This window comes from Vulpes vulpes, chromosome 2 (assembly GCF_048418805.1).
Source record: "Vulpes vulpes isolate BD-2025 chromosome 2, VulVul3, whole genome shotgun sequence".
Lineage (NCBI taxonomy): Eukaryota > Metazoa > Chordata > Mammalia > Carnivora > Canidae > Vulpes > Vulpes vulpes.
The window spans coordinates 109,082,028-109,095,219 of NC_132781.1; the positions used below are offsets into that span (position 1 = coordinate 109,082,028).

Below are 13,192 nucleotides of genomic sequence, written 5' to 3' on the forward strand. Positions count from 1 at the left end.
AAAAAGAAGAAAAAAGAAAATTGTACTGCCAAACAAATCCTAGTTCCGGTCATAAAAAAAAAAGCCCTGCAATTGAGTACCCTTAAAGTAACTCTCAGGCTCCCAACTATACCAAAATAAAGTAAATTGTGGAAGGTGTGCAGCCCCCAAGGAGGGCATACTCCCCCACGCCCACATCAGAATGGCCCCAGAAGACAATGGATGAAGACGCAGAAGGCAGAGCCAAGGGAATGTAGTGACCTTACTAGGGAGCCACATCAAGAAGCTTTTATCATTCCTCTCCAACAGGATTTGATAACTCGTTTGAACAGTGACTGCTTGAAGTTTCTCATTCTTTCTTTTTCCACATGAGAGTTTTCTTTGTATACTGAATGTGTCAATAGGGGATGCATGGCAGTTTATAACATTCCCGATCATGAGAAGACACAGACAGTCCTACAGAGAGGACTGTACATTCTCCAGAGATAATAGACTCTGAGCTGGTTTCAAGAATGAAAGGAAGAGAAGAGACATGAATACATTCTATGTATGGGAAGCTTAGGTTATTTGAGTGGCCGGAAGGGTGGAGTGCAGTGATTATGAATTATTTTCCAGCATTTTCCCCACATAATTTTTAGCTGGTACCTGGCCACCCTGAAAAATAATTATGCTTGCCAGTCTCTTTTGAAGATATATAGTGACCAAGTTCTGGCCAGAGAGATGCTACTGGAAGTGACAGACCCAACTCTCCTTCCCCCTTTCTCCTACCCAGCCTAGTAGGAGATCGTGATCTACAAACAGAGTCACTACAAAATAATGAAGTAAATTCTGAAACAGAAGAGAAGAAAAACCTGTCACAGATCTTGCATGCAATGGTAATTTTGAAGAAAGTTACAGAGTGGCCCACTTGCCCTTCAGTTTTATTCAAAGTAGTTAAAAAATAAGAATATAAAGAAAATTATTGCCCTTAACAACAAAATTCCCTAAGCTAGACCCTATGACTGCAACAAACAATGGTTTCCAGGCATTGATTTCATTCTTGCCTCCCAATACCACATGAGGCCACCCTTGGCCTGCAGTTCTGACTCAGTAATGAACTTTCAAATATCATCAAGCACCTTACAATTGAGCAAATTCATTACTGGTGATGGGGAGGGAAGGGATTATATATAAAATCAACCCCAGAAATATGTTTCACACCACACCAGCTCAAAGCTCCCAAGATGATTTGGATACAGTCTTCCAGTTAAAAACCACTGGCTCAGGTTTTTCCAAAGCAAGGCTTAGTTTTCAGCTGTCCGGTTGTTATTAAGAATCAAATAGGGATGCCTGGGTGGCTCAGTTTAGTGTCTGCCTTTGGCTCAGGTCATGAACCTAGGGTCCCAGAATTGAGCCCCAAGTCAGACTCCCTGCTCAGCGGAGAGTCTGCTTCTCCCTCTCCCTATGCCTGTCTCCCCATCTCTCTGCTTGCGCTCTCTCTCAATCAATCAATCAATTTTTAAAAAAAAAAAATGAATCGGGGGGCCTAGCCAGCTCACTTGATGGAACAAGGCCCACGTTGCCTGTAGAGATTACTTAAAAATAAAATCTTAAAACAAAAATCAAATAGAGACTCAATTGTGAGGGAAAATCTTAAACAAAATCACAATAATTGTACACTGAGCACACACTAATATGATTTTAAATGAAGAAGAGATTGTCAAACATGTCCTACACATACATCCCTTATGACTTATAACAGCATTTGGCCATCGATGGCTATGTATTTTCTGCTAGAGAATCACCTGGGGTGCCTAAATAAAAATCTATATTTTTGAACCTGATCTCAGACCACTGAATTAGAATAGTAGGATAAGGGGAGGCCTGGGAATTGGCATTTTAAACAATTTATTTGTTTGTTTGTCCATTTATTTATTTGAGAGAGCAGTAGGGAGGGGGAGAAGGAGAGAGAGAATCTCCAGTAGACTCCTCTCTGAGCTCAGGGCCCTCAGGCTGGATCTCATCACCCAGAGATCTTGGCCTGAGCCAAAAATCAAGAATCAGGTGTTCAACTAACTGAGCCACCCAAGTGCTCCAGAAGCTGACATTTTAAAAACCAATTCAAAGTGATTTGAATACACACTTAAGTCTAAGAATAATTGACTTGTAAAATTCTTGACACTCAATTTGCAAAGTGAAATAAGACACCAAGAGTCCTACCTTCAAGGGATTAACAACAATCCAGTTGGCCAAAATGCGTTCCCTAAAGAACACCCATTACATCCAAGAGACAGAAATCGGGTCTGCTATAAATGTCCCCTGAGGACAAGAGCAAAATATTGAGGTTCCAGTGGGTAATATAAGATTCAAAGTTTGGGTACTTATATGATGAAGAGGATCTTCATTGTTAATCTCATAACTAGACTGGAGATGCCAAATGGTCTTCCTCTAATAATCAATCTGTATTCATCTTCTATTCTGTAAGGATTAAATATTGACAACTTGGGGTGCCTGGGTGGCTCAGTCATCATCTCAAGGATCAGGGAACCAGAGGGGCTGGCTCAGGATCAGGAGGAGTCTGCTGGAAGATTCTTTCCCTCAGCTCCTCCCCTCACTCCCCAGTGCCAGCAGTGCTCTCTCACTCTCTCAAATAAATGTTTTGTTTTGTTTTGTTTTTAAGAAAATTTAGACAACTTTGCGGCATAAACCAAATACTCAAAATAGGTCTCCTGCACATGAGCATGCAAAGAGAAAGTCTCAAACACTTATGTTCATGTCTCCTAATCCATTAAGACCACCAGTAATACAGTCCTAAATGCAGAAAGGGGTTTAAAACTCTGAAATCTAAGTTAAGAGGCTAGTTTAGGTCCGGGAGACAAATAATTCACACCATGCTGTGGTCCAAGACCACCAGCCAACTGCCCTCTTCACCCTCACCCTACAGTCTGCTCGACAGGGCCCTGGAAATGCGTCCTTGAGGAAACCCCAGGAGCTGGGAGATCTGAGAACTCTTTTCTTCCCCCTCCCCCGCAGCCCCGCCTTCGCAAAGAACTAAGTTCCCACAAGTTCACATCCAACGGGAAACAGAAAAGACGAGACCTCGCAAAACCAGTCCGCACAGGAACGAGGGGAAGATCGCCCAGGCGCGGCACCAACGCCGAGGCCTCGAGCCCTGGGCTCCCCAGTTCCGAGGCGGGTCAGACCAGGACCCCGACCCCGACCCCGACCCTGACAACACCCACACCTGCCGCCCTCGCCCCCCTCCCCCGCCCCCACCCGCCTGAGCGCACCCTGCAGACCCCCAGGCCCGACCTCTCCGCTCCCACAGGAGCACCCCACCTCGGGCCTAGCTGGGAGGACCCCGCCCCCCCCCGCCCCAGCCCCTGCACCCACGGCCCCGCTCCATCCCCGACCTGGAGGGCGCGCCAGGCCGCCCCGGGGCTCCTGGCTCTCGGGCTTCCTCGGCCGGTAGCCATAGACTCCCTTCTCCGTCTGGTATCCGCGCCGGAGGAGCAGCGGAGGGGCTCGGCAGAAGCCTCGTCTTGCAGCTGTCACGGCGGCCGCGGCCATGTCCCGCCTGCACCCCCGGTTGGAAGACGAGAGGCAGCAGCCGCCGGGAGCCAGCGGGGGCTCTCCTGGGCACCTGGAACCCGCGCAGGCGCAGCGCTGGAGGCGGGAAGCGGGGCCCCGCCCCCGGGACAACGCCCCCGCGTCTGATTGGTCAGAGGCCGGGCCCTGGCAGCCAATCCAGGCCAGCGGCCGGAGGGGCGCGGCCACGTCCCGGGACCCGCGGGCCTGTGCGGTCCTGGAGGCTGAGCCAGCCGGGAGTGTGCAGCCGAGCGAGCTCTGCTTTCCCGCACGAAACTCGTTATCTCCGTGTATTTCAGGGAATCCCGCCAGGAGTACTCACCCTCCACCCTCCTGCTGCAAGCCCCGGAGCACCACCACAGACACGAAGGGGAAAATCAACGACAGGGTGCAAAAAAAAGTAGAGGGACTGAGACCAAGGGACGTAAGAAAGGTCGTGTGAAGGATCCAGAAAAATCAATATTGCTCCTTTTTTTTTCTTAAGAAAAATTGAGGGTGGAGGAGGGCCTGGGTAACTCAGCGGTTGAGCATCTGCCTTTGGCTCAGGTCGTGACCCCGGGGTCCTGGAATCGAGTGCCGCGTTCTCCCTCTGCCTGTGTCTCTGCCTCTCTCTGTGTGTCCCTCATGAATTAATAAATAAAATCAAGAAGAAGAAGAAGAAGAAGAAGAAGGAGGAGGAGGAGGAGGAAGAGAAGGAGGAGGAGGAGGGGAGGAGGAAAAAGAAACATTGGGACGGGGGAAACATTGAGGAAGAAAGTAGAAAATAGGAGAGGAGGAGCTCATAAGAAAGGGATAAAATAAAAGTGAAAAGAATTGAGCATGGAAGATATCACGCAGTGTGTAGATAATGAGAGTCTCCGTTGGCCAATCTCCGACAGAACTTTCCAGACTATTTTATTCCACGACTCACCCTTTAACTTTGCCAATGTGGTGGGGAATGGAAGGGGTCTGAATCCTTCCCTATCAGTCATCCATCATGCCAGTCTGCCCCATACTCCTAAGAACATTACACATATGAGCCCAAGAGATCTCTCCACCTCACTTACAGAACCGTTGTGCCCACTGTGCACTTTCCTACGTCCCAAGGATCAGTAAGGTATACAGTGTCTGCCCTTAATCAGTTCCCAGTCCAGTTGCAGACTGAACTCAACACACAGTATAAGAGATACTTGGACAGAGGCAAGTGCAGGTGCCTTGCAATCAGAGAAAATCAGTATCTAGGGGCACCTGGGTGGCTCAGTGGTTGAGCATCCAGCTTTGGCTCAGGTCGTGATCCAGGGTCCTGGGATGGAGTCCTGCATCGGGCTCCCCAAAGGAAGCCTGCTTCTCCCTATGCTTATGTCTTTGCCTCTCTGTCTCTCATGCATAAATAAATAAAATCTTTTTAAAACGAAAAGAAAATCAGCATCTAGTACAAACAGGTATACCCGGGGAGCTTCTACAAGTGGAAAGGACACTAGAACAGAATCTTTAGGGATGAAGCTGGTTATGGTGATTACGATTTTTTTTCTTTATAATTTTAACACAGAAGAGTCCAGAGCATGTTTGAAAGATGGACTACAAAAGTTACAATTTTAGTTACAAAGTACTAAATCAAAAATACAGAAGGGAGAGATAATCCAATAGAAGGAGATCCATGCAGAGGTGGGAGGGGACAGGATCCAAGCACAGAGGTTGCTAGAAAGGAGAAGAGACATGTCTTGCATTGATTCAGGTGGAAAGTAGAGAAGATTGGTCCAAAAGCAATCATAATTATAGATTTAGTGGTGGAATTCTGAGGGAATTTCGCTATGTAATGTATGAGGCTATAATTTCCCCCAAAGAATTATCTGAGAAGATGCTGGGGAGTGGGGAGGTGAGTCAGAGCTTAGAAGGGTGGGGACAGGGCAGCCCGGGTGGCTCAGCAGTTTAGCACTGCCTTCGGTCCAGGGCGTGAAACTGGAGACTGGGGATCGAGTCCCATGTCTGGCTCCCTGCATGGAGCCTGCTTCTCCCTCTGCCTGTGTCTCTGCCTCTCTTGTGCTCTGTGTCTCTCATGAATAAATAAATAAAATTTTCAAAAAAAAAAAAGAAAAAGAAAGTTCTAAGAAGTAATTAAACAAAAGAAAGAAAGAAAGGAAGGAAGAAAGAAAGAAAGGTGGGGACAGTAGGAAACTGTCATTGAGGGAAGTCGTAAATGTGAAAGATTGTCCTAAAGTTTTGGGGACCACCCAGTTGAGGTTGGTGACTGTGAATAAAAAGAGATATCAGTTTCTACTTTTTTGTGATTTTCTTCATTGGTGCTCAGCTGCTTGGTACAGAGAAGATGAGAAGGATGATGATTGGATCCATTTAAGGCTATAATTTACCAGGCAGACATGATAGAAAGGCTGAGAGACAAAGACATTTAAGATACTAGTTAGAGAATGATTGAAATTAAAAACGAACAATAACAACAACAACAACAAAAAAACATGGACTCTTATGCTGGAAAAAAGGCTGGAAATATAAGAATGGACTGATAAAAGAAGGAAAGTGCCAATGAGTTGGCAGTTCCAATGAGATTAGAGAATAGGTAAACTAGGGGTGCCTGAGAATCTGAGCTAGAACAGGTGGTCATAGTAAGAAAATGCAGTGTTTGGAGCAGCTCTTTCCACCACAGGTCCTGTCCCTGTGCCTTAATAAAAAACACCTTTTTGCACTAAAAGAAAGAAAGAAAGAAAGAAAGAAAGAAAGAAAGAAAGAAAGAAAAAGAAAGAAAGAGAAAGAAAGAAAGAAAGAAAGAAAGAAAGAGAAAGAAAGAAAGAGAAAGAAGAAAGAAAGAAAGAAAGAAAGAAAGAAAGAAAGAAAGAAAGAAAGAAAGAAAGAAAGAAAATGGTGTGTTTCATGTGATGATTGTGGAAGTAATGCAAAATTTTTTTTTTTTTAGTTGATAATGATAAGGAAGGTTGCTTGACTAAAGTAGAACAACAGAGAATGTCATCAGAGGTGAGAAGGTCAAATTTTTAGATGAGATGCCATAGGAACATTTATATTACCTTGGAAACGGCAGGAGTTGAAGTAGAGGAAGACTCTTAGTCACGTGTTGAAGGCTCTCGTGAATAAAGAGGAACAACTAGGAAGTTGGCAGATGATGCTGAGGAAGGGAAGGAAGTGTGACATATCCCTAATGCATGGATTCAAATCAGCAGGGAGATGTGCAAAAATATAGGCAGCAGCTGGGAATAAAGATGACACAGATACCATTTCTGGACTGTGGGTACAGTATATCAGAAATAGTTCTCAAATCTGTCCACTCTCCATCATTACCGCCTAGTCCGAACCATCAGCACTTCTCTCCAGGAGGACCACAGTAGCTTGCTAAATGGTCGTCTGGCCTCGGGTCTTTCCTTGCCTTGCCATACTTCTTCCACATTGAGTAAGACTTATTTCCAAAAATTAGCATCTGATTCACAGTGCTAGTATCTGAATGAAAATAAGAGCATTCAATTAAAAAAATACATAGCAGACTGGAAAAAGAACTCTTGTAATCATTACTGTATTACTGATGCTATTTTAAAACTGCAGTTTATAGGGACACCTGGGTGGCTCAGTGGTTGAGCATCTGCCTTCAGTTCAGGGCGTGATCCCGGGGTTCCAATTCCATTTTTTCTATTGATTGGCTATGTGACCTTGGGAGGACACAGCCCCTCTATTTCCTCATGGTCTACATTGTCCTTTAAAGTCAATTCAAGTTCAAAATGTTTTTGATTCTAAAGCCTAATATAAAAAGTGAAAGAATATGTATTGGGCCACTACAGCAGAAGGGGGAAATGCAGGCCTTACTTATTTATACAATGGAATGCTATACAGAAATCAAAAAAGAATGAACTAGATGTGCACATAGAACATAAATTGTTCCAAGAATATAAAATTGAGAGGAAAAAAATGATAGGAATAGTATTCACGCAGACTTTTAAAATATACCAAATTAGGGGCACCTGGATGGCTCTGTGGTTGAGCATCTGCCTTCACCTCAGGTCCTGGGGTCCTGGGATCCAGTCCCGCATCAGGCTCCCCGCAGAGAGCCTGCTTCTCCCTCTGCCTATGTCTCTCTGTCTCTTCAGGTCTCTCTTGAATAAATAAATAAAATCTTTAAAAATAAAATATACCAAATTAATCTATGTGTTTTTAATGAATCTGTATGTATATGGTAAAAGTATAAATATATAGTTAGGTAGGATGCATATCAATTTCAGTAAAGTGTTTGAGAGGGCATGGAAAGGGATAGGACAAGTGGGGAAGGAACTTTTATGATTTACAGTGCTATAACTCTTCTGAAAAGTCTCATACAAATATTGCAAAATGTTACTCTCTGTTAGTATTTCAAAATGTTAGTATTTGCCAAAATGTTAGTATTAGTATAAATCATGGGTGATGCGAACATGGGTATTTGGTTTATGATTCTTTGTATTTTTCACCATTTAAAAATGTTTTTTAAGATTTTATTTATGTATTTGACAGACACAGAGAGAGAGAGCACACAAGCAAGGGGAGCATCAGGCAGAGAGAGGGAGAAGCAGCAGGGAGCCCAATGCCAGGCTTGATCCCAGGACCCAGGGTCATAACCTGAGTCAAAGGGAGACGCTTAACCACTGAGCCACTCAGGTGCCCCTCATTTAAAAATATTTAAAACTTTAAAGACACCTGACTGGTTTAGTTGGTAGAGCATGCAACTCTTGATCTCAGGGTTGTGAGTTTGAGCCCCACCTTGGGTGTAGAGATTTTAAAAATAAAATCTTTAAAATAAAAAAAAATATATTTTTATGTAACTATTGCCCACATTGGGAAAAAAGAAATAAAATATTTTAAATTTTAAACATTTATAAAATATTTTTTAAATTACAACTAAAAATTAGAAAGGTCTGCCCTGATGTCCTTCTTAAAATTGCAACTAACCTCATCACCCCTCATACCTCTGCTCCCCTTTACTCTACCATTCTTATTTTTTCATTATATATATCATTTCCTAACATACCTGTTTATCATTTTTTTGTCTATCTCCCTTAACTAATATGTAAGCTCTGTAAGGACAAAGATCATTATAGATCACTGATGTGTCTTAAGTGCTTAGGAGAGTGCCTGGCATAAAACAGATATCCCAGAAACATTTGTTCAGTGAATGTGTGGATATTCAGAACCTGACTGCCTATGTTGAATTCTGATGCTACCACTTTCCATCTGTGGCCAAGATACTTAAATATTCTAAGTCTTAGTTTTCCTATCCATAAAATGGAAACTGTAATAGTACCTACCTAAAAAGGTTGGTGTAACTACCTGTAAAATGCTTTAGAACAATGCCTGACATAATGTAAATACTCAATATATATTAGCTATTCTTCTTAATATTATTATTAATATTATTATATTGTTATTAGAAGGTCTTAATCATGGTTGTGGCCCTCAGCATGATTCCTGGGATGTGATGATCTTGAGCCTGCATGAGTCCTGATAAGTCTGTGTGTCAGGGTGCAAGACAGTTATCAATGACTGATTATAATAATAGGAATATTCTAGGTATCAACTGTAGGGGTTCAGGGAAAGCTACCCCAAAATATGCCACTCTGGCAGAAGGATCATTTTAAGTTGAGGACAATTGAACAGAAACAAATACAAGAAAGGAAGGATGATTATTAATCACTGGAGACAATTATAGACTCTAATCAGCCCAGAGAAGGCACCAGAGGAATCTATATAACAAACTCACTGAAACCAACCTTATCTTCCATTAGTCCCTCTGTATATTTACCTTCCCACAGTTTGCCCTCCCTGCAAACCTAAGCCCTGTTTCTTCTGTCTCATTTTTTCCCTACAAATTCATTGTTCTTTTGTTTAGATGCTATGTAAGCCCAAGTTCCAACCATTCCTTTAACCACTCATCACTGAATTTCTCCCATGCGTGCATGCAGGCAGTACATGTGCTTATAAATTTTGTTTTTCTCTTGTTAACGTGTCTTTTGTCAGTCTGATTTGCAGGACCCCAGGCTAAAAGTCTAGGAGGACAGAGGGATAAGGTTTTCATTCCTTTACACAGTTTATTTTGTCTTATCAATAGAATGTTAATCAAATATGGGAATGGTGAATTCACCAGGCTAGAAACAGGCCCATTTTATTTTATTTTATTTTACGAGAGAGAGAGAGAGAAAGAGAGAGAGAGAGAGAGAGAGAGAGAGAGAGAGAGAGAATGCATGGGGGAGGAGAAGAAGGCAAGAAAGAGAGAGAATATCAAGCAGGTTCCACGACCAGTGCTGAACCCAATGAAGGGCTCCATGTCACAACCCTGAGATCATGATCTGTGCCAAAATTAAGAGTCAGACACTTAACCAACTAAGCCACCCAGGTGCCCCGGGCCTATTTTATTTTTGAAGAAAGGTCTTTTCTTGGGTTCTTTGTCCTATTATTTGAAGTATTGAGCAATCTAGAACTTATACTTTTGAAGGTAGACTGATTTCTTGCCGTAGCAACTTTTTATTAAAAGGAATTTGCAAATTATCATAATAATGGGACACATACATGCATTATTCTTTTTCTTTTTTTTAAGTTTTATTTATTTATTTTTTATTTATTTATGATAGTCACACACACACAGAGAGAGAGAGAGAGAGGCAGAGAAACAGGCAGAGGGAAAGCAGGCTCCATGCACGGGGAGCCCGACGTGGGATTCGATCCCGGGTCTCCAGGATTGCGCCCTGGGCCAAAGGCAGGCGCCAAACCGCTGCACCACCCAGGGATCCCTACTTTTTTTCATATATAACTCAAAATTCATATTGCCAAAGGTAACTAATTTCATTTTCTTTCCTTACCCCTGCTCACTTTTATTAGAGATGTTAAGAGTAAGGTATACATGACTAACTATTCTGACCCAAGAAAGTGAGGAGCAAAAAGTGAAAAAAAATTTTTAAAGTGAAATTTATTCAAATGAATCCTTTACGCTAAAAAATAACACCTTTTCTCTATTGCTGTTACTTAATCTCATTTCTTCCCTGATTAATAGAAATTCCTTAAAAAGCAACTACTTCTTAATATCTTTTCTTTCCTCTAGCTAATACCAAAGATCATCTTTTTGTTCTCAAGACTTTCCCCTCTACGTTGTGAAATATATCTAACTTATAAAACATACCTATAGGGCAGGCCGGGTGGCTCAGCAGTTTAGCGTGGTCTTCAGCCCAGGGCGTGATCCTGGAGACCCTGGATCGAGTCCCATGTCAGACTCCCTGCATGGAGCCTGCTTCTCCCTCTGCCTGTGTCTCTGCCTCTCTCTCTCTCATGGATAAATAAATAAAATCTTTAAAAAAATAAAACATACTTATATAAGAATGTATATGTAACATATAAAATTAAAAATAATCTTGATTAGGGCACCCAGCTGGCTCAGTTGGTGGAGTATGTGACTCTTGGTCTTAGGTTTGTGAGACTGAGCCCTGTGTTGAGTGTAGAGATCCCTTAAAAATAAAATCTTTAAAAATAATAACGATAATTTTGATTATCACCATTTTAGTTGCCTATTGCTGTATGACAAATTACCCCACAATGTATTAGTTTGAGACAACAAGCATATTATCTCACAGTTTTTATAGGTCAATAATCCAGACAAAGCTTAGCTCAGTACCTGGGGCTCAAGGCCTCTCAGAAAGTTGCAGTTGGACTGCTGGTTGAGATCGTGATCTCATCTGAAGGCTCACCTGTGGGAGAATCAACTTTCATTTCAGCCACGTTGCTGTTGGCAGGATTGAGTTCCTCACTGGCTGTTGGCCAGAAGCCTCCTTCAATTATTTGCTGTGTGGGCCTTTCCAAGGCGTAGTTCACAACATGGCAGCTGGCTGTCCTCAGGGAGAGAGGGAGAGAGAGAAAGCTCCAAGATTTTTGTAAACTAACACTGGTACCAACACACCATCACTTGTGCTTTATTATACTCACTAGAAGTTAGTCACTAAACCTAGCCTATTGTCAAGAGGAGGGGATTACACAAGGGTATGAAGACCAAGATGCTGGCATCCTTGAAGCCATCTTCCACAGCTATCTTAGAGGCCATCTTCCACAGCCTTGTGACCACATAATCATTTTTAGAGATGTATAATTGAAGGGTGCACTCTGCTCATCATTTTGGCCTGTCACCCATGTATTCTCTCATGTAACTCTTCCACTGGATGCCATGACCCTCTGTCTTATTAGTCCTCTATCTCTTCTGTTTCTATCATGAATGTTTTTTTTTCAGTTATTTTCCTTTTCCAATTTCTTCTTTGTTTTGTTTTTAAAGATTTATTTATTTGAGAGAGCAAGCATGCATTAGTGGGGGTAGGGGCAGAAGGAAGAGGAGAGACATTCTCAAGCAGACTCCACACCGAGCATGGAGCCAGATGTGAGGCTCAATCTCACAACCCTGAGATTACAACCTAAGCTGAAGCCAAGAGTTGGTTGCATAACTGACTGTACAATCCAGGCACCCCCTTTTTTCAACTTCTGATTTTCATTTCTATACTCAGTCTTGCAGAAAGTCCATATGTCACCATTGAGACTTCCAGCTCAGCTCTCCAAACTGTGTTCTGTGAAACTGCTGATAGACCCAAGCTGACCTGTTACTCTCCTGAATTCCTGTAACACCTAGAGGTGGTGTCTTCAGTTGAACATTTTTTTTCTTTGCTTATCTCATCGCCCAAAAGATAAAATGTTTGAGTGGGGATATGACTTTTTTAACTGTTTGCTTATATATTCAGTGCTCTGTAAAAGCTGATGGCCTCTAAGAATGAGAAGTCCAATTCTAACATCCTATAACTCGATGACTCCCATCTCCTACCTAACACAGTAGAAGCATGAAATTGTTTTACTTTATTGAAGATCAATCTGGCATATAATCATCTGATGGAAAGTAATAGACATTTACTTACTGAAGTAATGCTTGTTGAGTACCTACTATATGTCAGCATTATGCTGGGTGCTTTGGAATATAGAAGTGAAGAAGTCAGACATAAAGCCTACACTCAGGAGTTTACAATCTCAAATAAGAGTTAAATAATCATAAAAATAATTAATTGTAATTATAAACGAATCATGAAGGATGGGTATAGGATGCTATAAAACCACATAACTGAGAGGAATGTTATCTAGGCTGGAGAGTTATGTAAAGTGAAATCTTGAAAATGAAATAGGAGTTAGGCAAGCAAAAGAGGTATCAAGGATGGATAACTCAAGGGCAATGTCAAGTTCTAACAAGCTCCTTATTCTCTTCTACTGCTTAGTTAAGATTTATATATAATATATAGATTTTTATGTATTTATTGGAGAGAGATAGAGCATGAGTGGGGGGAAGAGCAAAGGGAGAGGGAGAAGCAGAATCCTCACTGAGCAGGGAGCCAGATGCAGGCTTGATCCCAGGACCCTGAGATCATGACCTGAGCTGAAGGCAGCTGCTTAACCAACTGAGCCACCCAGAAGCCCTGGAGGGAATGTATTTTTAAAGCACCCTTCTTAAAAACCATATTCTCTACTTGTACTATGATCCTACTTTAACTTTCCTTCCTCTTACATCATTTCATCAGAGCCATAACAACTATCATGTCAACATGCTGTTTTTAAAAGCTATTTATAAATGTGGCTCCTTCAGAAAATGTCTGCAAGGTAAGTGACTCAT

At 42.3% G+C, this 13,192-nt stretch overlaps 1 protein-coding gene across 1 annotated transcript in view; it reads right to left on the bottom strand.

Moving 5' to 3' along the window:
* Positions 1-3,786, bottom strand: part of DHTKD1 (dehydrogenase E1 and transketolase domain containing 1) — a 51,425-nt gene extending 47,639 nt beyond the window's left edge. Inside the window, exon 1 of the mRNA XM_026016577.2 lies at positions 3,372-3,786. Coding sequence (XP_025872362.1) covers positions 3,372-3,528 — 157 coding nt within the window. The 5' untranslated portion in view covers positions 3,529-3,786. The remainder of the gene's footprint in view (positions 1-3,371) is intronic.
* Between the last annotated feature and the right edge of the window lie 9,406 nt (positions 3,787-13,192).